A 20,807-nucleotide genomic window follows, 5' to 3' on the forward strand; every position below is an offset into this window, starting at 1 on the left:
TTTGAAAGAGTTTTTCAAATGTGAAGAGAGAAGCAGACTGTTGGTGCTTATTGTGTCTGTTGTATATCGTGTCTGTCAAAAAAAATGATGGATTGAATACAAATTTTCTGCTTCTCCCACTCTTTGAGGGTTTTTTTCCACTTTAGCTGTGAACATTGAACATTATCCCAGATCCCATAGGGCAAGTGGCCGAATACACCCTGGATAGGCTGCCAGTCTGTCACAGAGCTAAACCATAGAGTCACTGTGATGGCACTCAGGTGAGGTCCTGTTGTGAAGACTCAGAGTTTTTGTTGCTACTTCTGTGACACAAACACTGACATAATAAGTTGATGAAATTGTGACACCAAGAAACACTGGACACTCATACAACAGCAACTACGGTCCCAAGGCAGCCCTACCCTACATCATACCCTGCTTTATTAAACATTTTGATTTTAAATTGGGCTATCTTTCTGTCCATCCACTTTCTTCCACTTATCCAGTTCAGGGTAGCTGGTGGGCTGAAGGGTAACAAGATATCATAGAGTGAGAGAGAAGGTAAACCCTGGAAAGGCTGCCATCTGTCATGACTCTAAAACATAGAGATATACTACCATTCAAGCCTATGGTCAATTAAGAATCACCAAGTTGACCTAACCCCACACATATCTTTGGGAGGAACTGAAAAACCCAACGAGGACCTAGGAAAATATGTGGAAAACATGCAAACTCCATGTGTTGTGCAACAAACAATATTTCTATAGTGAAATGTGAGTAACTGGTTAAATGCAAAAGTTAGGGATTTTCTTTTTTTGAACATACAGTGGGAATTTTGATTTGCAGCAGTCAAATCACTGAAATATATGTTAACCTAAAAAGTTGAATTATATTCTGCTGAATTTGGTGTCGAGGAGAGAGCATATTTCCACCGCCTAATCCCCCTAAAGTGAAAGAAGATTCAAAAGAAGCAGTAAAATGAGATTTACACAACTGAATTCTTAACATCGTGGTTTAATTTGGATGTGAATACGTGTGTCCTCTGTGAGAATGACAACGACAATTGTTTTTACACTTTTTCTGAAGAATGGGTGCAGCTGGATTGCCACCTTTGACGGTAAAAATATTCAACACTGCGGAATTATGCAAAACACCCACTTCTGTCTTTATTATTCTTCCCGTTTTACTTAGACAGCGCTCTGAATACATTCAAATAAATAAATAAATATGTTGCAGTTTTGCCTATCAAATAAAGTTCAGGGCAAAGCTTCCCCATGTAAAAGGTCTGAGTCGCGAGATGACTACGTCATTCAACACGCGACGACGAGCTGGCTTCTCCATGCTGTTTATCTAGAGTCCAGCGTGTGTGTTTTTCGTCTTTAGTCATGGAGAAAAAAGCCTCAAATCCGGGTGGGAAAAAACCGAAACCCCAAAAGATGAAAGCCAGCGCCGACCCCGTCAGAAACTTCGAGAAATGGAAGAAAAAGTACAACCGGACCAAAGCACGAGTGAAGCAAGAGAGGGCGCAGAAGAAGAAGCCCGAGTGGCAGGTAGAACGAGAGTACATCGATAAGCTGGTGAGCAGGTATGGAGACATCAACCTCAAGGAGGTTGTCAAGTTCTCAGACTTCCCCATTTCTAAGAAGACCTTGCTGGGCCTGCAGGATGCTCAGTATCGGCAGCCTACGGAGATCCAGCGGCAGACCATCGGCTTCGCTCTGCAGGGGAAAGATGTTCTCGGTGCGGCTAAAACTGGCTCCGGTAAGACTTTAGCCTTTCTCATACCGGTCCTGGAGTGTCTCTACCGCCACCAGTGGAGCTCCATGGACGGCCTCGGTGCTCTCATCATCTCTCCCACCAGAGAGCTCGCCTACCAGACCTTTGAAGTCCTGCGCAAGGTGGGCAGGAACCACGAGTTCTCTGCAGGGCTCATCATCGGCGGAAAAGACATGAAAAGCGAGTGTGAGAGGATTCACCGTACCAACATTGTCATCTGCACCCCGGGCCGACTCCTCCAGCACATGGATGAAACTGCCACCTTCCACGCCTCCGACCTCCACATGCTGGTCCTGGATGAGGCAGACCGCATTCTGGACATGGGCTTTGCAGATACGCTCAATGCCATCGTGGAGAATCTCCCCAAGTCCCGGCAGACTCTGCTGTTTTCTGCCACGCAAACCAAATCAGTCAAAGACCTGGCCCGGCTCAGTCTCAAAGATCCGGAGTATGTGTGGGTGCATGAAAAAGCCAAGTTCAGCACGCCAGCCACGCTGGAGCAGAACTACATCGTGTGTGAGCTCCACCAGAAGGTCAACATGCTCTACTCGTTCATTAGGAGCCACCTAAAGAAGAAGATCATAGTCTTCTTCGCCTGCTGCAAGGAGGTGCAGTACCTGTTCCGAGCTTTCTGCCGTCTCCGGCCCGGCATGCCCATCCTGGCTCTGCATGGAAAACAGCAGCAAATGAAGAGGGTGGAGGTCTACAACGACTTCCTCAAGAAGCAAAACGCTGTGCTTTTTGCCACCGACATAGCTGCCAGAGGCCTGGACTTCCCTGCCGTCCACTGGGTGCTGCAGTTTGACTGTCCAGAGGACGCCGACACATACATCCACAGGGTGGGCCGGACAGCCAGGTACAAGGAGGGTGGAGAGGCCCTGCTGCTGCTGCTGCCCTCGGAGGAGAAAGGCATGGTAAAGCAGCTGGAGGAGAAGAAAGTTCCCATCAACAAGATACAAGTGAGACATCATCTACCTATTACACCCCAATACACACACACACTGTTCAGTCGGTTCATGTAAAATAGTCATCTTTGAGGTGATTTAAAAAAAATAATTGTTTGATGTTTTTACTCCATTTAGAAGGAAATATTTACAACGCTCGGTACAATACTTTTGCATTACTCCCCAGTAATTACAAGTTAGTATAACACTTTTAATATGACACATATCTGCTGTCCTAACAAGGTGTGCACATGTCAAATAACTTTTTGATACTTTTCAAGTATTACTACAAATCTGACAGAAAAGTTGGGTGAAAAGACTCAGTGGTGATGACAGCAACTCAAATTTAGATATAATATGATTATGCTATACCCAACACTGCTGATACAGCTTAATGTGGTAGTTATATTTCAAATATTGCAAAATAATAAACAAAAACCTTTATGTCCACACATCTCTGCCCTCAAATCATCATCCCAGAGCTGTACTAGTCTTAAAAACCTTCTCAGAATATATTTATTACAGTTCATTTATTTAATATATATTATATTTATAATTGTGGTTTCAAACAGACAGATTTAAGTGTAGTCACAAAACATTACATAACGTCTGATTAACTTAATTGTTTGGCTAATTCCAGGTGAACCCAGACAAACTGCAGAGCGTGCAGCAGAAGCTGGAGGCCTTCCTCGCTCAGGAGAAGGAGCAGAAGGAGCGAGCTCAGAGGTGTTTCGTTTCCTACCTGCGCTCGGTGTATCTCATGAAGAACAAGGAGGTGTTTGATGCCTTTAAGATCAAGCTTCCTGAGTACGCTTTGTCCCTCGGCCTCGCCGTGGCCCCAAGGGTTCGATTCCTAAGTAAAGCTCAGGCACAGAAAGTTGAAAAAGAAGTGGAGGAAGAGGAGTCTGAGGAGGAAGAAGAAGAGCTGAGGAAGTTTAAGGCCCAACTGAAAGGAGAGGTTTCTCGTGAGGAGCAGCAAAACTCAGAGTCAGATGTGTCCAGTGAGGATGAGGACAGTGGTGATGAAGGAGGTTTGGATACGTCCAAGACATTAACCGTGAGTGCAGGTGACAACGAGGACGAGGATGATGACGATGACGATCTACGAGACTTGGACCTGCTGACAGTCAAAAGAAAGGATGTCTTTAATCTGACTGAGGATCAGCAGAGTCCAGAAGATCCTGAAAATGACCCGAAAAAGAAAACTGAGAAAGAGACAAAGTACAAAGAAGCTAAAAAGATCCTCAAGAGAAAATTTCAGGTAAACACCAAAGTGACTTTCAATGAAGAAGGTGAGGCTGTGCAGCTTTGGCCACCAGTCCAGCGAGCAGTGACTGCTGAGGATGAGGGGGAGGAAGAAGAGGAGGAGGAGGAGGTTTCAGGAATCGATGTGGAAAAGGCTCGGGAGAGGCTGAAGCGGGAAGATCAAGAGTTTGATAAGCAGGAGTACAGCCGCAAGGTGAAAGCCAAACACCGAGAGAAGAGGCTGAAGGAGAGGGCTGCTAGGAAGGAGGCAAGCAAGCGGGACCAGAACAAATCAGACGAGGAGGACGAGGTGGTGGCGTACCTGGCCAATGACAGCGAAGACGAGTTTGACCCCAGTACCCTACCAGATCCCGACAAAGTGCACTCGTCGTCTTCTTTGTCGTCAGAGGATGAGGAGGATGAGATGGAAATGGGGTCGTCTAAACGGCAGCACAGCAGTGAAGAAGAAGAAGAGGAGGACAGCGAAGAGGAGGATGAGAAGCATACAGCAGGAAAGAGGAGGAAAGTGAGCGATGAAGATGATGATGAGCACACAGCTCTGAACACTGGTCTCTCTTTGGCAGAGGATGAGGAGTTAGTCTTACAGTTGTTGGGTGGGCGAAGGTAGAGGTGAGCCAAAGAGAAAAGAGTTATTAAATCAGTTCTAATGATAGATGAGAAGTACTCAAGCTTGATGAAGCCAGGTTCAATCTAACCAGCGTTTTACTCTGCAATGCAAAAATGTGCAGGTTACTGTTCAGTCCAGAGGTTTAGGATCATAAACTGACATCAGACTTTATCAGGACTGATCAAGTGAAAGAAACACACCGCTAAATGTTGCCCCGTCCTGATTGGCTCACACAACAAGAGTCGCAGCAAAAAGACGAGTCAAATATGCTTCTAGATTGAAAATGGCACAAATCAGTCATATTAGAGCACTATGGCAAAATTAATAAAACCTTACTTTGAGGCAGAAGTCGTGACCCAGTTATTCAAAAAACAAAAAAGGAAGAAAATGGCGGGATGCCATTAATGTGCAACTTTCCCTGTAAAACACAGTAAATTCCAATTTGTAATGCAGACTTTGAGTGCTTTAAACACGAGCTCAGGGTCAGTCGGTCACAATAAAGCTTGAGACAGCAAACATTACCGAAGGTCCTGCAGAGGAACAATGAGTGCATCTTTATTTTACATGTATTATGTTTAAACTGTTGTGGATTTGAAATCAGTTGTTCTCCTTCTCCCCAAGTGGCTAAATTAGCCATTACTGTCTACTGAAGTTAAAACTAGGTAATTGTGTTATTGCACTCATAGTGGGATAAAACAGTTTCTGGAAGGTAGTCGGCAACTTTTCAACTGGAAACCAAACAGGAAGTTGTTTTCTGGTGGCACTGATGTGGAAAATATGCCCACATTTAGTATCTGAAGGGTGATCATTTTTAATCACTGTCCACTATTAAATGTAAACAGGTTAGCGCCACGATGCCAGAACTGCTGATGAGGACAAGCGGTACCTCACTGGCATGCATGGAGAACTGTGTTTCTCCAAAAGGACTAAACAGCTTAGTTAATACACCGATGTTTCCATGTGACTCTCCGGCTCACCCCTGGAATCGTGGCCTCTTCTTCCCCATGCTCCCTCGAACCCTCTGCCTTCACGTCAGAGGGACTGAACTTATTTAATGAGCCATGAATATAATTTCATGTCTGAAAGTCACAACTTTGACTTGTCTGATTATTGAGTTATGCTATTAAAATATTTGTAATCATTGAAGTTTTCTTGTCATTGGTTTGAACTTTAAGGACTTCCTGAACAGTGCTTTCATTTGCAGGGTAAATTTCCAGGAATTTCAAGTAAATTCTAGTGACCGGGATTGATTAAGCTGCTCTAAAGTCAGCTGAAGTGCTTCTCTTGGGTTAGGGTCTCCTGATTGCTCCCCAGGTGTGTGCCTGTTTTTTCACAAACATGTACTTCTGTGAAAAATTAAGCACTTACTGTCAGAATTGATTTACATTGAGATTTCTCACTTATTTTGCTCCACAGATGCAAAGCTACACCCTGCGTGTCAAACATGTGTCCAGCAGGTGGCGCTAAGTGACTAATTTGCTATCCCAGTAGCTGCTCGTCTCGGTGAATGGCAGCTCCTTGGTTATGCGTGTGTTAGGGCTATTATGTGTTGTGAATTAGGGCCGGGTGATGCAGAGCAAGAACAAAAGACACTTAATTGGAAAAGTGCAAATGTAGATTTAAAACAAATTAGCTTTGTTCCACTACATTTTCCCGTACAAAGCAATTAATGCGATAGACTCAAAAATCCTTTCAGATTCTTATTCAAATATGAAGCAATCGTCATTTTATTTTATATGTCAACGTGCAATAACTTGGTATGACTGCTCGAAAATAACATCTGAATTTCTACATGTTTAAACACTTTTTAAAATAGACAATGTATGTATTTACTCATATGTACTCATTATGGAGAATCATATATGTCATATTCAATCATAATTACTGAGTCTTTAATGTTGCAGCTGGGGGTGATTTTAATTATATTTATGATGCTTAACCTATATTTTAATAGTCTGAGTGATTAATGTTAATGCTTACAGAGTAATGTTTAAGTGACAGTTTACGGATGGTGAACGGACAGAGGAGGAATGTTGGAAATAAAACCTTAATCAGAACTGTTAACCACTTACAATTATTTATCTTATAAAACTAAATGTTTTTAGTTTACTGTGAGTGGATGTTTATTTAGACGTTAACAATATTCACCTTTTTCTAGTTGTCTTCTCGTTACGATGTGTAAAAGTAAGAGGAGCTTAATGACCTGCTAAAGAGCTCCTGGAGCAAACCAAAGGGAAAGTTTAGGGACATATAATCAAGGTTTTGTGACCCCCAGTCTTGGGCCTTTCCAAACACTCACCTGAGGACAAAACGAAGCCAGCTGCTTTCAGACGGGTTGGTATGTGTTGAAGTTTCTGAACAAATTAGTGGATTAATTTTGTTTCTTTGTTTGAACCTGAAACTACCACCTGTGAAAATGACAATCCATATTCTCACCCAGTGACATCAGTGAGTTACTACAACCATACATAACATCTAGATCTCTGAGGTCTGCTGAATCCATTTCAGTTTTATTCAAATACTGCCAAATCACATCTTTAGTTGCATTGATGCACTTTATACTGTAAGGGTAAAGGTAGCTTCCAGAGAAGATTCAGTGGGTTTATGAAGTAATACTTTAAAATCATATTTTGGGGGTAAAATTTAGAAGATCGGCCTGTTACCTCTTTCTCTTATGGAGAAGGAGGGCAAGTGCTCTAAATACTGCACGGCCACTAAATCTGCATATAACAGAAACCAAGGAAAAGTACAAGAAGTTCTCTTTAATCAACCTTAGCCAACAGCTACACATACAACACACCAAAGAGTACATTTATTTTACCTTTCAAGTGAAATTCAGAATAGATCGATAATAAATAACTGTGATTTATAAATAAAGTTCAGACTGGGTCATCTTAGCTGCAGCCCGTGGATGTCACATCGTTCTCGTAGCTCCCACAGGTGAGCTCGTGCTCAGTTTACGTCACGGGTGTCCAACTCCAGTCCTCAGAGCTGCTGTCCTGCAGCTTTTAGATGCATCCTTACTCCAACACAGCATTAATCAAATGGTTAGTTTACCTCTTTAGCATGAAACCAAGTTTGGCAACAGCCTGGTAAGAAGCCATTCATTTGATTCAGGTGTGTCGGAACAAGGATGCATCTAGAAGCTGCAGGACACTCGAGAAATGGAATTGGACACTTTGGTTTATGTGATGATGTGACTGAACCTCGGTGTGTGGGAGATTTAGCACACAGGTAACAGTTTTTGGTAAAGTATTTAGTCATGCCTGTGACTTGGATAGGGAAACATGTAGGACCAAATACCCCCCCCCCCCCCCCTAAAACCTTTAGCATAGCTAACCTGTGTGCGAGTCTGGCAGGAAAACGGGGTTTTCACTCGGAAGCTCCGACTGTAAATACGCTCCTGATGCGCCTCGAGTAGGAGGGGTGACTTTTCTCACACATTCATTTTAAAAATGAAACTTTAATACAAGTAGCTGTCTTAAATTTATCATAGCTGAAAATGATAAAATCGTCTTGTAATTATTAGCATCTAAATTTTGCCACAGCCGCCATTTTCACCGGTTGACTCCCAGTTTCGCTTGATTGGATTCAGAAAGCTTTCACCAAAACTGGCCAAATTATCTTGAATTCAGGCCTAAGGAGTTTTAATTTTCCGAAGCATACATGGGTCAGATCCAGCTGAAATAGAAATCCACAGAAATGTCTTAAAACCTGGCATAAACGAGTACTTTTGCACTTCCGGTGTCCTCCTTTTAGTGTTAATTGTTTTTTCGAGTGGGGGTTTTGATTGGCTGTCTCAGATAAGATCTGTGGTTAACACGAGCCTTGGACAGTTTCATATTTGTTTGCAAATACATAAAACTTTAGCTACTCCATGTGGAGAGAAGGTGTTTGCGAACAGGTTGAGATATTAGACACACTTTGGCATGATGAAGGTGACACTCAGTCTAGCAAACCATGATGTTTTTGAAAAGCAGTAAACTCCTTTGTTGTATTTAACGATGTTTTTGCTTTGAAGCTGAACCCTTCCTTCATTCAGCTGCAGTTATGGCCACAAATAACGTGGTTACTGAAGCTAACAAGTTGGAACTCCAGGCAGCAACCGGGGTTGGAGACTCTTCTGTTCAAGTCAGGATACTACAAGTCGCTGCCAAACATGGTCCTGTCACTGCTGTTCAGCCTCCACCCACTGCTGCAAGCATCTCACAGAGTGACTGTGTCTCAGCCCCACCTAAAGTCATCCCCAGTGGGCAGCCTACACCGTCTGCAGTGACAGTGTCAGGGCCTCGCACCTCACCTCCTTCTGTTATGGTGGTTGCAAATGCAGGAGGAGTGAGTGCAGGTAACCAACAGATAACTAAACAGCCTCAGAACCAGGTGGCCTCCGTGAAACAGGTTACGACCACAGGAAGGACGGTGTTGATAACTGTTCCCAGATCAGCAACTGCACAACCAGTCACTCCTCGACTGCCACAGGCGGCCACCTCACATCTCCCAGCCAATATCCAGATACCTCCAGGTGAGCTGCACAACCCACTCACTGCAGTCTACACAGTAATCCCATTACAGACCCTCTTTTATTATATTCCAAAACCTTGTTTGACATGTGCTGTCTATGATTTGCTATTAAACACTTTAGTTAGAAGTGTCACCTGCAAGGATAATTCATCAGTTTATTGTAGTAGTAAGTGTTTGGGCTACATTTATGGCAGGTATGATGCTGATCCGCAGTGACAGTGGGCAGCTGATGCTAGTGTCTCAGCAGGCCTTGGCTCAGGCTCAGCAGGGACAAAGACTTATCTGTGGTCAACCCACCAGGATACTTGCACCGCAGGTGGGTGACTGTGCGCTGCTGCTTTTCTATTTTATATAATAATGACAGATGTGTTATTGATATTGTGATGTCAGCTGCATGTCTGCTATTCAGGTGTCTGCAGGAGCTGAAAGTAAAAGGAATGAGAATGTAACAGTGATCAAGATGATGCCTAGTTCCAGTTTTCAGCAAGCAGCACCAGTCCAGAAGACTGCTGTGGTAAAATTACAGGAGTTTGTTTGCAGCTTACAGTCACTGACAGCATGTTATGCAGTGTATAACTGTGTGCACCTCTGCCAGTTAAAATTAGTTTTTTCTTTTAGGTATTATACAAAGAACATAAATCTATGCAATAATTACACGACTGATGGACGCATTTGTTTTCATTTGAAGTATAAAAAATGTAATTTGGTGACGGTGCTTGAACTTCGTGTTAATAACAATACTTATCTTTAATCAATAATGAAAACAGAATAATGATGGGAAGTTCTAGTTTGACAGGATCCCTGTTGGCGATAGCAAAGCAGCAACGTTTTGTGGCTCCACCATTGAAATAATAAAATTACACATTTAAAAAAAAAAAAAAATCTTACTAACGCACACAGACTTGAAACCAATTCATTCTTTTCTGTGATTAAACTCCCTCACAAAAATATATTGTTATAATAGTTTGTAATAATACAGGCTTCTTTATGTTATGTAGCACTCCAACAAATCCTATTCATTCCTTCCTTATTGCTCTGGTTAATATAACGTAACCTCCTGTAGCCTGTGTGGTAGAATAATCGCGTCTCTTTAAAGTTAAAAATTTTTATATAATCTAAGTAGAATCAGTATTACTGTAAAATTTCTCATAAATAGAAGTGAAGAATAAAGTGATCTACATGTAAGTTAGCCAGCATCCGTGACGAGGTGTGATACATGTAGCTCTACTCGATGCTTTTTTTAAGTTAGTCATTTGTGCCACTGCACCAGCAGTAAGGATGCGATCATATCAAAGTCCAGCTTATCCACCTAATTGATCTTTGTGCCAGTTCTTATGTTGACAACTATACATTTTATTGTTTTAATTGTATCTTTGTCATGTTATAACTTTGTCGAAATGATTAACTGTAAAAGGTTAAACTGGGATTGCTTTGATGGGCTTGGCCAGTAAGTCACAGTTAATGGAAAGGATTAAACAGAGTTGTTTGAATTCAATATAATGCTATGTGACTGTTAATTTATAGCTAATTTAGCTCTTGAACCATGGCTGCGCCTCTAGACTTCATTCACTTTTGATACTTGTAAAATTTTACAACTGCAGAAACGAGCTGCACATCTGGTCCTGAAAGCATTTATGTATTCAGGAGCATTGTTAATTATGACTGCATGCGGATTATTCCAGTTCTAAATAATAAAAACAGTGCTGGAAAGTTGAGTACATATGTTTGACATGGCACTAGTTGAGTAAAAGCCGAGCTCACCAATGAAACATAAAAAAATAAGAAGCAACAAACACCAGAGAGGCTCCTGCTGCTGTGATGTTGGTGCTCATCTTTGCTGTTCCTGGTTTTAGTTTTTGGTGACTTTGTGTTCAGGTCATTGGTGTTGCCTCCAAACCAGCTCTAGTCCAGACCGTGAACGTTGTGTCTGAGCGAGGCAGCCATGCTGGCACTCAGGCAGCAGGCGTGGAAGTTAAAAAGGAATCAGCACCCACGTTTAGCAAGGTGAGTCCGACCAGGCCCAGCTCCCACCTGCACCCTCAGTTTGACTCGGCTCAGCAAGAAACGATAAAATGAGTTTTTATTTATTTATTTATTTATTTTTACTGATACTGTTTATAAAATCCAAGTATGGATTTATTGTATTGTCAAAGAGGAAATCTTCTCGCACAATTCCCAGTTCAGACTAATCTTTGTTTATCTTATACTGGTGTAGCCACTTAGTTCTTCCTCTTTAAACCAGCTTTGTTCTGACTGGCTCTCCCTGACAGAGTCTGTTTGAGGTAGGATGGCAGGGCAGTGCTTACAGATGTCTATGAGAAATCCATATGAGGCATTTCCTCTCAGAAAAACACAACAAAAAGCAGTCAGAGTTTTTAGAGTAGTCTGATAACAGTGGATAGATGAAATGTGACTACTAAATATTTCACCAACAGGAGACGCTGGAAAGTGTGAAGAAGTGCAAGAACTTCTTGGTAACGCTGATCAAGCTGGCCTCCAGTGACTCCAGATCTGTGAACATGGCTAACAATGTCCAAGGACTGGTCAGGAGTCTGCTGGTACATCTCTGGAAGACACTTTATTTCTCTTGAGTTAATAAGTTGTTGTATTCTTGTTGTTCTTGTGCTGCACATTTGTAGTTTTAAATATGTCTATTAATGTCTATCATGAAGTCCATTATTAAATTACCAGCTTATTTAATTCATTTATTGATGTATTTTTATTTTTTAAACCTGCAGGAAGGAAAACTGGAAGCAGAAGCGTTTACAGAGCAGCTCTATGACACGTTGAAGTCGACTCCACAACCCTGCTTGGTGCCTTTTCTCAAGGTATTGAGAAGTAAAACATGTTGCTTCTCAATACCTTGAGTCTCCAGATGTCTGTAACTGATTTAAAAATAAACTTTTTTGCATTTGTGTAGGATGCGTTACACTTTGCTGAAAGGATATGAATCATACTGGTCATAGCTGTTACATATTTAGCTGATGACATTTCTGTTTCTACTGGTCTTTTTCCTCATTGCTATCAGAAAAGTCTTCCTGCGGTGCGTTGCCTCACTGCAGACCCCCAGTTATTCATCCAAAAAGCTTCAGCTTCCACACGCCCCCCCACAACAACGTCTTCCAGCATAAAGCAGTCCAACACTGAGATAGGAAAAACCCTCCAGAACAGGCAGCAGGTAACCAGATGCAATATTTTATGGGGGTGGGTGGGGGGAGGGGGGTGAATTTGACATTAATTGTACCATAAACCATATCTGATCTGTGGTGATCTCATTCATGGATGTTGACGTGATTAAAGGCGTGGCTGAGCGGCACGGTTGTATTGGTACTTTGTTCTGATTTGCAACATCCATGGAGGTTCACAGTTTAACAAAAAAAGAAATTGTGTTTTAAATGCATTAAAAATATGGACTTGATTTTGGTCGTCTTCTGTTTGCAGGACGGTATGAAATTTATTGACAAAGTAAAAGTATTTCTTGTTAGGAACATCCTCATGTTACATTAAGCATCCCACAGCTTTTCACTTTGCTGTAAAAGTGGATTAACATTAATGAGATTATTGCTGTGTGTGTGTGTGTGTGTGTGTGTGTGTGTGTGTGTGTGTGTGTGTGTACGTGTGTGTACATGTTCTCCAATTACTTGATTACACTGAAGAACTTAACATGATGCAACCTGAAGTAAGACATTTGAAATTATAGTAAATACTAAGAGCCTTTTTTATTGTATTAATACAAATGTGTATGAGATATTTAGATGGCATAGAAACTTACAGCTGGAGTCATTTTTATAATGATTATAGTGTTTGATTTAGGATGAAATGATGACTAATGATTACCTTTTTTAAAATGCAGGTTTTCCAGACTCGAGGAGTGGCTCTGAGACCTGGCCTAACAACATTAATCCAGCCCAGAAGTTGCATATCTAAGAAACCCACCAGCAGGCACATAGTGGGATACTCAGGAAAAACCTTCTCAGGTAAACTTTGTTAAAATTTAGATTTGGAGCCTGAATCTTGGAGTCAAGTTAAGGCGAGCTTTAACACAGAACTGACCAGTCAACTCATTTTTGTTCCTCTAGTTATTGTTTATTTCATTGTGAGGGTGGTTGATTCAAAGTTGTTGTTTTGTGTTTGTTTAAATAATTGTACACACAGTCTGGATGCTTCAGTGTGTCCTCGCACTGTTTCAGGAGACCTAAATGTGTGTTTTAGGCTTTAGAAATTTAAAGGTGTAGTGTAATTACATGTACAGATCATATGACACCGAGACTCTTGCACGACCCTGGCATGCTACTCTCACTCTTTTTGCATTTTGCTGTTTTATAGGTTTTTCAGTGAAGCAGCCCTTCGCTCGTGAGCCACCTAATTCTACCAAATTTGCATTCAAAGACAGTTCAGGATCTTACAAGTAAGATGTAAAGTTCACACATTTGAGACTTTAATAGGAATTTTGTGGTGGTTAGAATAAGTGCACTGTGGGGTGGACTATGGCAGTCATGAAACAAAGTGTATGAAAAACAGCCCAGCTGTTTATTTTCTCCTTCAGAGTGGAGCTGTGCTGGTTCACACAGCTCGTCCCCTTCATATGTACAATCTGCCATCACACAGAGGGGGTGTTTTCATCTGTGGCAGGTGGCTGTGTAACATCTTAGAGTTACAGTTACCTAATGTTGCATGTTGATAGAATATTAAACAGTAGTTTAACTGCAGCAGCTACATTTAATCACAAACATCCTCAGCACAAACGTGTGTTGTGTCCCAGAGAAGATGATGATATTAATGATGTCACCTCCATGGCTGGAGTCAACCTGAGAGAGGAGAACGCACAGATCTTGACCAGCACGGTTGGCGCTGTGGTGCAGTCGTGTCAGGATCAGCTGTTCCTGTCGACTCAGCCGGTGCTCAGCAGAATCCTTCACACAGGTACAGGATCCACACTGAGACACAAGCTTTTATTATCTCGTGTTTATTACAGACACCGTCTCAGACAAGTCTTTATGAGACTTCCAGGATGTGATGTCATATTGTCGTGTGCCCTCTGTTAGGACAGGCTCTGGGAGTAACTGATGTTGGTCCAGAGGTGGTTGCTTTGGTTTCTCATGCTACTCAGGAGTTTCTTCGTGGGCTGTTGGAGAAACTCACTGTAATGGCAGAGCACCGCAAGACAACCCTGAAGGTACAGATGTAAAACAGAGGCATGAATAACTTAAGATCCAAGGATTAACACTACGAGGTGTTAATACGTGCAGCAGCCACTCAGCTGAAAAAGCCCAGCTGAGCGCGCTAAGGAGCTAATGTTCATCTGATTTACTGTGGCATTCCTGGTGCTTGGCACTTTTTAAGATATTGTTAACAAGATATTATGTTGAAGCATTATCATATACTTTATATGGAGACATGGCTTTCAAAGAATCCTAAACCTGTGGCAAACTGATACAACATGTGGTCCCTTTGTGTTAAACTTGTCTTTCAACAGCAGAACTCGTGGCACACCCAAGTCGGTGATGTTCGTTCTCAGCTTCGCTTCCTCGAGGCAATTGAGACCTTGCAGAAGAAGAAGAGAGATGAGGAGGAGAGGGAGAGAGTGCTGCGTTTTGCCAGAGTAGGTGAAGCCAGAATAAAACTGTTGGTTACATTTTTATCTAGGTTTGAAATGCTATTAAAAAAAACTCTACCATGATTAATGTTTTTAGATTAAATGTATCTCTACTCAGAATATTTTGTTTGTGCATTAAATCCTGGATTACATGTCTGGTTGTGATCACAGAGTCGCTCACACACTGAAGATCCAGAGTATCAGCAGCTCAAGCAAAAAGCCAAAGAGGTGTGTATGTGTTTCCTTCTCTAAAATCTCTACAGGAGTCATTTTTGGGTCTCAGGCTGCCCCTGTTTACGTTGGTGTTTGTGAGCACTCTGTTTACTAGAATCTGCTCTGAGAAACAGAAACAGTTGTTCTGACTACAGGTTGTAACTGTGAAGGAAGAACATGCATGTATATAACAGATGAACATTGCCACTATAAGTCCAAATTTAAAGGCTTGATTGTTTTTTTTTTTTTTAGCCAAACGTTACAACTTTTCAGATAAAAGTCAACTTAAAATGATCAGAAAGTTGTCAGGTAACACTGCTGCGCTTGGTTAGTACACATCATCCACAGACTGTCTGTTTGTGTAGCGCTTTGACTTCACAGAGGGAGGGATTGTAAACCTTAACTCAACAATGCTACATGTGGGCTGAATACAGATCAGCTGAAAGGGAATGACGGGCAAAGTAACACGAATAAGAGTGGCCAAGATGACCTGTTGTTCCTTAGATTTTTAACAGTGGCCATCCCACAGAAGTGCATTATCACTGAGATAAAGTCTAGAAGACTCGAGCAGCCACGTGTCAGTCGAAGTAGCCGCACCTCTAATAATAACTCTGAAGCCTTGATCAAATTTAGTCCGTTCAGTTTGTAGTGAAGGAGAGATGCAGCTCAGAATCATTCACGTACCAGGCTGCTGGAAATCTGGGTCATTGGGGGAATGGCAGTTTGTATTTTGGCGCTGGCTTCATTTTTCAGCGTCAGAAAGTCAAACTCTTGAAGTCCCTGCTACTTTTCATGCTAATTGTTCATTTAATGATACGATGGTGTGTGTAATGTTTCTCGCTGGCAGGAGACGGAGTAGTGTGAGGAAGATGAAAGGCAGCGGTAGCACTGCGGCTATTTAAGGAGGCGGAAATGCCACACATGGCGTGTTTAGCTGTAGCTGAGTAGCTCGCAGCCATCACGCCCCCAGAGGCTTCTCCACAGCAACACAGTCTGTTCATTTACATGCCCTACCTCTCCCACCCCCACACACACTCAACCTCTGCACTGCACACAAGCTAGCACTTTGCCAAGTCTGTACCTACACACAAGTGCTAGAGTCTGAGTAGGTACAGACTGAAAGGATTCCCACTGGTGACTATCGTGCGTTTAGTGACGCGCACTTAACAAACTTGGTGTGGATTTGATTAATAAATGTTTGTCATATATTTACGTTTGAAATGCTCTGAGAGTCAACAGCAGACACAGCTGAGAGATCATTTCAGTGATTTGAACTAACATGAGTTAGTAGATGTGCGACCTAGAGGACAGTGATTAGCTACAGCTGCCTCATTATGCCTCTGACTGGAAACCCTGGCTTACACGATGCATATATAACTCAGCTTTTGTGGATGTAAATTTTTTTTAAAACGCAAACAAACAATAGTGTGCCCTTACATTAGGATCAGGAAAATCCATGACATAAACTGAACGTGTGTGCACATATGCATACAGAAAATTTGTGTGAAAACATAAGTAAAAAATGACACAACTGTTTACAAATTCATTGTCTTCTCTTTTCAGTTGCAACAAATAGAGGAAGCTCAGCTGCAGCAGAGAGAGGCCAACCTCGCTGCTCTGGCTGCCATTGGCCCGCGCAGGAAGAGACCCCTGGATCAGACCGACAGCCCGGTGGGTGCACAAAGTTTTCTTTTCTCTTTTGTGGTCTGAATCGATCACTTCAGAAACATCTTTTCTCATTTGATATCTGTGAATGTTTAACCTGCTTCTGTAAAACTGCTGCCTTCCTCATCTGATGAAGACACAGGAAATCTAGACCCTGCTGCAGTTAGCCTGTATAAGACTGTTAGTTTAGCTCATTGAGTCTTTAATTCTTTGTGTGTTTAAATCTCAGCGCTTCAGGCTGTAGGTTTATAGATGGGGACGCTCTGTTAGCTGCACACTCTCACACTGCCTTTGAACTCCATTACCCAGAGGAAAGACTGCATGCCGCCTCTGTTTCCTCTCGCTGCTGCAGGCCTTCCTTCACGTCTGTACAGACTTTACCTCAGCTAGTTCAGCAAACATTGACAGGAAGCATGGAGTAGTGATGGCGAGAGCTCCATCTTTGCACAGATGTTCTTTTTCAATATCAAGCATGTGTTAGTGCTCAGATCACACATCAGTTATGTCATTCAGTAACCAGAAGAACCATTTTCCCCTTCATTTTAAAATATTTTAGACACTGTTTGAAATTATACTGATTTAAGGACTAGTGTAGTTTGTTACAAAGGCAAAACAACACATTAGGTTCCTAACAGGAAAGAAACTCTGAAGATCTGCTTGCTAAATGCTGTTACAGTTCAGCAACAAAGGTTCATCTGAGGCTGTATTTACCAAATTTTAAAAGCTGCCACGAGATTATTTTTATTATGTCATGATAATTAAAACCATAAAACTGAAAGAGGGAGATGTCCTCTCCATACTCTTGCTGGTTGATGGATCATCACCTCTGGACTGCTTTGTTTTAACAGATCAGATTAAATTAAATCTGTAGCAGCCAAGCGAGCATTTCACTGAAGAGCAGGAGTGTTTTCAATACAAATCCTACCATGTTTATGTCGGTCAGAAGACAACCAGCAGCTTCATGCAGGGAGGGTAACATAGAAACTGTGTCTGTGTGTGTCAGGTGTGTGTGCTGCCCAGACCAGGTGTTCACAGAGTGACCCGGGTGATCCTGAAGGATCTGCTGGTGTGTATGGAGGAGGAACCCTTTCTGCGTCACTCTCTCACCCTCTATAAAGCCATGCTTTGATCAGCTTCATGTTGTCTTCCTGCAGTTGATCTAAAATAATTTGTCCACATTTTGTGATATTCTGTGTTTTGGTTTTTGTCATGACTGAGTTCAGCTGCGTTTTCATAGCAGTCAGTTTTGGTTTTGCTGGCGACTGTTCTGTTGGAAAAAACAATGTGAATGTGAGCACAGCTGTTTATTGCTGTGTGTTCTGTGAACTGTGTGGAAAAAGTAAAGTGACTGTGATTTTCTGCTGGATTATTGGGTTTTTTCCACCATTAAAAATATGTTGAAATTGCACATCTCACTGTGTCTTTGTTTCTTACCTACAGCTGCAGATTCTTTCCTCTACGACAGAAGGCTGTACTGCAAATGAAGTTTTGTTGCTTAACCAGGAAACTTCAGTTTTACCTCTGAGTTTTTAGGGCCATGAAGGTGTTTCACTGTTCAAAAAACATAAATCGCAGCCTCTAAATCGGTTCTCTAGAAAGTGAGTCTCAGGTTGACTCTGGACCCCAGAGTCAGTAGCTTGAAGCGGCCCAACTAAATATTTACTTGCACTTATTAAGGAAAGAAATTAAGATAAGGACATTCTTTACTTGCAGCAAAGAAGGGAAATAAAGCAAGTTGTGAGAACATGATATGATTTTTCTCATAGTGTGTAAAATATACGATCTACTGTCAGGATACCTGCCCATGAACTTGGCTAAACTGGGAAACCCTGAGTTTACCTGAGTAGCAGCTGTGTGACTGCTTGATTACCCATGTGAGGGTAAGTGTAGTAAGACTTGATTTGTAATATGGGCTGTTGGCATGATGCTGTCAGTCTGATAGCTCAGTGCTATAAGTAATTAAGCACAGCATGCTGAGCCAAAGTAGTTGAACTCTGTGATGCGGTGCAGTTCTGGCCTGTCGCTTGCATCCACACCAACAGCCAGGGAAGAATCTTAAATAAGCTTAGCAAGATGTTTTCAGATAGTATGAAGAAACAGCAGCCTGCCGGAAACGCCCACAAACCTGAGATTTCTAGTCTTACAAACTTCAGAAACTTAAGTCAAATGCCAAAAATCTGAGCTTTCTTGGAAAATAATTTCTGACTTCCTGCTATTTACTCTCTCCTAATGACTTTATATGCTCAGTCACTGAATACAAGTTTATGTAGAATCGAATCTCCATTAGACTCAGAAACATTAGCTAGTGACTTGTCAATATTTAACTGCAGCCTCCGCAGTAAGTCAACAAAAGACTATAAAAGATGAATTTTACCACGCGAGCGTCACCTACTGGCTCGCAAAGTTCTGTTTTTGAAACTTCAAGCCGAGCTCTTTGACCGTTGCCGTCTCCATTATGACGCTAACGAGACCATAACTGAGAAAGTGAACAAAGTGGTGTAATAAATAGGTCTTTAAAATTTCAAAGACGGAGACCATAAACTCAGTCACAAAAGCAGTGACGGATTAATGGATCAAGCAGCAACGTGCTGCTGATCCCAGCACTTAAACCATCCTGCTGTTTGTTACACTGTAGAGTCCAGTTCATTGCCTTCAGGTGTTTGTACATGTTGAGCACAGAGGAACACTATGCGAAGTAGAAATGTGAAAATGTTCTTTGGTTCACGTAAACCTGGACTCACATCTGACCATCAGCAGCCTAACAGGGTTTTCTTTGCTCCTTTTCCTTGTTGAGGTCGATTCTTTTATAGTTTTCCTTCTGACACTTCTTACTCCATTTCAGTTCTATGGTGCTACTAATAAGAAAATGTAGGATTATAAACATGTCTGAAAATGAAGAATGACACACATTTAAATCCCACTGCTTTGTTTTTATAGTTCTGTTTCGACTTTTTCTCTCAGTAATATTAGTTGAAGGCCATCAAACTCTACGTGCCCATGACCACAGCTCCAGTCTAAGTGACAGATCAACACTGCAGTCGATTATGGAGACACTGTGATTATAGCTGTGGACAAATGTTTAAGGATGTCATTTACACTCACATGCAGTGTTGGGTTCAGTTAACTCTGGTTTAGCTGAACTTGAACCTAAACATCCCAACATCAGACACTGTTACAGTTAAAAGCACAGCAGGTAACAGAGTAACATGTATCTGTGGTAATGTGGCAAATGTCTTTTATTGAATCAGCTCCTCTCAAGCATTTTGTGGTTTCTTACATAATTGTTGTAATTGTTTGACGTAAAGCCTCTGTGTACTGCAGCGTCATCATGAAAGTGACAAAAAGCAGCATCAAGCCAGTTTTCCTAATAATTTTACATGATTAGTTCAGCATTTTGAAAAATGTGCTCCTTTGTTTTCTTGTTGTGATCTGATTGATGGCTACTCGTGTTGGTTAACCGCATCTCCACAGTGGTGGGCGGTTTTCTGTTCAACATTTGTTCCGTTTTTTACATGAATATGAGGTCGATCTGTCCTCTTAATGTCAGACAAGCACATTTTCCAAATGGCTGAACTGTCCAAAGTGCACAATGCCACTTACAAATGAAGAATCAAAGTTTTACCTTTTCAAAATAAAATTCATGAATTAAAATTCAAAATAAAATTTGTGCATTTAGCCTTTTAAAGAGCCTCAGTTCTTCATTCATAAAATTATCTTACAGTAATTATGCAGAACAAAAGATGACATATGAATATACCATGTGGGATTGATTCCTTGTCCCTCAAAACACGTTTGAAAAACCAAATACAAAATACATTCATTTCTCTTTTTTTTTTGTAGAGTCTTGTAAGTTCTCAAAGAATGAGGAGAAAAATTGTGCTTCTACAGTAAAAATGTTGCATGCCATAAATAAAATTAAGGCTTAAAAAAATAACTGAAAAGCTCGGTTTGTTACATGTTTCTTTTTTTTTTTTTTTACCAAAAATAAACCTGTCACGCTTGCATCAGGTAAAAGTAACTGATGGTCTTCGCAAGTATTAAAGATCAATGTAAAGGTTCATGCAGGCAAGGCTTCATATTTACACACTGTATGTTCAATGCAACTGTGGATAAGTTGAAAGCACAGAAACCAGCATCGCCTGTGGAAAACGGTTTCTGATGATCTGTGGGCCACTGACTCACATCTGAAATGCAAATGTTTGTGTACAGATTTGATGTGATGCCTCATGATTAGATATGT

General features: G+C 41.5%; 2 protein-coding genes across 2 annotated transcripts; both read left to right on the plus strand.

Annotated features, from left to right (window-relative positions):
- The first annotated feature begins 1,263 nt into the window (after nucleotides 1-1,263).
- On the plus strand, nucleotides 1,264-5,718 carry ddx10 (DEAD (Asp-Glu-Ala-Asp) box polypeptide 10). The gene is made up of 2 exons (XM_039599159.1): nucleotides 1,264-2,714; nucleotides 3,340-5,718. Exons 1-2 carry the CDS (start codon nucleotides 1,365-1,367, stop codon nucleotides 4,570-4,572), a joined length of 2,583 nt encoding a protein of 860 aa, XP_039455093.1. The 5' UTR covers nucleotides 1,264-1,364; the 3' UTR covers nucleotides 4,573-5,718.
- A 1,732-nt stretch (nucleotides 5,719-7,450) lies between these two features.
- On the plus strand, nucleotides 7,451-17,975 carry taf4b (TAF4B RNA polymerase II, TATA box binding protein (TBP)-associated factor). The gene is made up of 16 exons (XM_039599160.1): nucleotides 7,451-7,512; nucleotides 8,615-9,094; nucleotides 9,288-9,409; nucleotides 9,503-9,607; nucleotides 10,969-11,097; nucleotides 11,529-11,651; nucleotides 11,832-11,921; nucleotides 12,122-12,271; nucleotides 12,947-13,070; nucleotides 13,420-13,501; nucleotides 13,856-14,016; nucleotides 14,139-14,269; nucleotides 14,570-14,695; nucleotides 14,861-14,917; nucleotides 16,466-16,573; nucleotides 17,571-17,975. The coding sequence occupies exons 2-16, from the start codon at nucleotides 8,623-8,625 to the stop codon at nucleotides 17,694-17,696; spliced, it is 2,106 nt and encodes a 701-aa protein (XP_039455094.1). The 5' UTR covers nucleotides 7,451-7,512; nucleotides 8,615-8,622; the 3' UTR covers nucleotides 17,697-17,975.
- The last annotated feature ends 2,832 nt before the right edge of the window (nucleotides 17,976-20,807 follow it).

This window comes from Oreochromis aureus, linkage group 15, assembly GCF_013358895.1.
Source record: "Oreochromis aureus strain Israel breed Guangdong linkage group 15, ZZ_aureus, whole genome shotgun sequence".
Classification (NCBI taxonomy): Eukaryota; Metazoa; Chordata; class Actinopteri; order Cichliformes; family Cichlidae; genus Oreochromis; species Oreochromis aureus.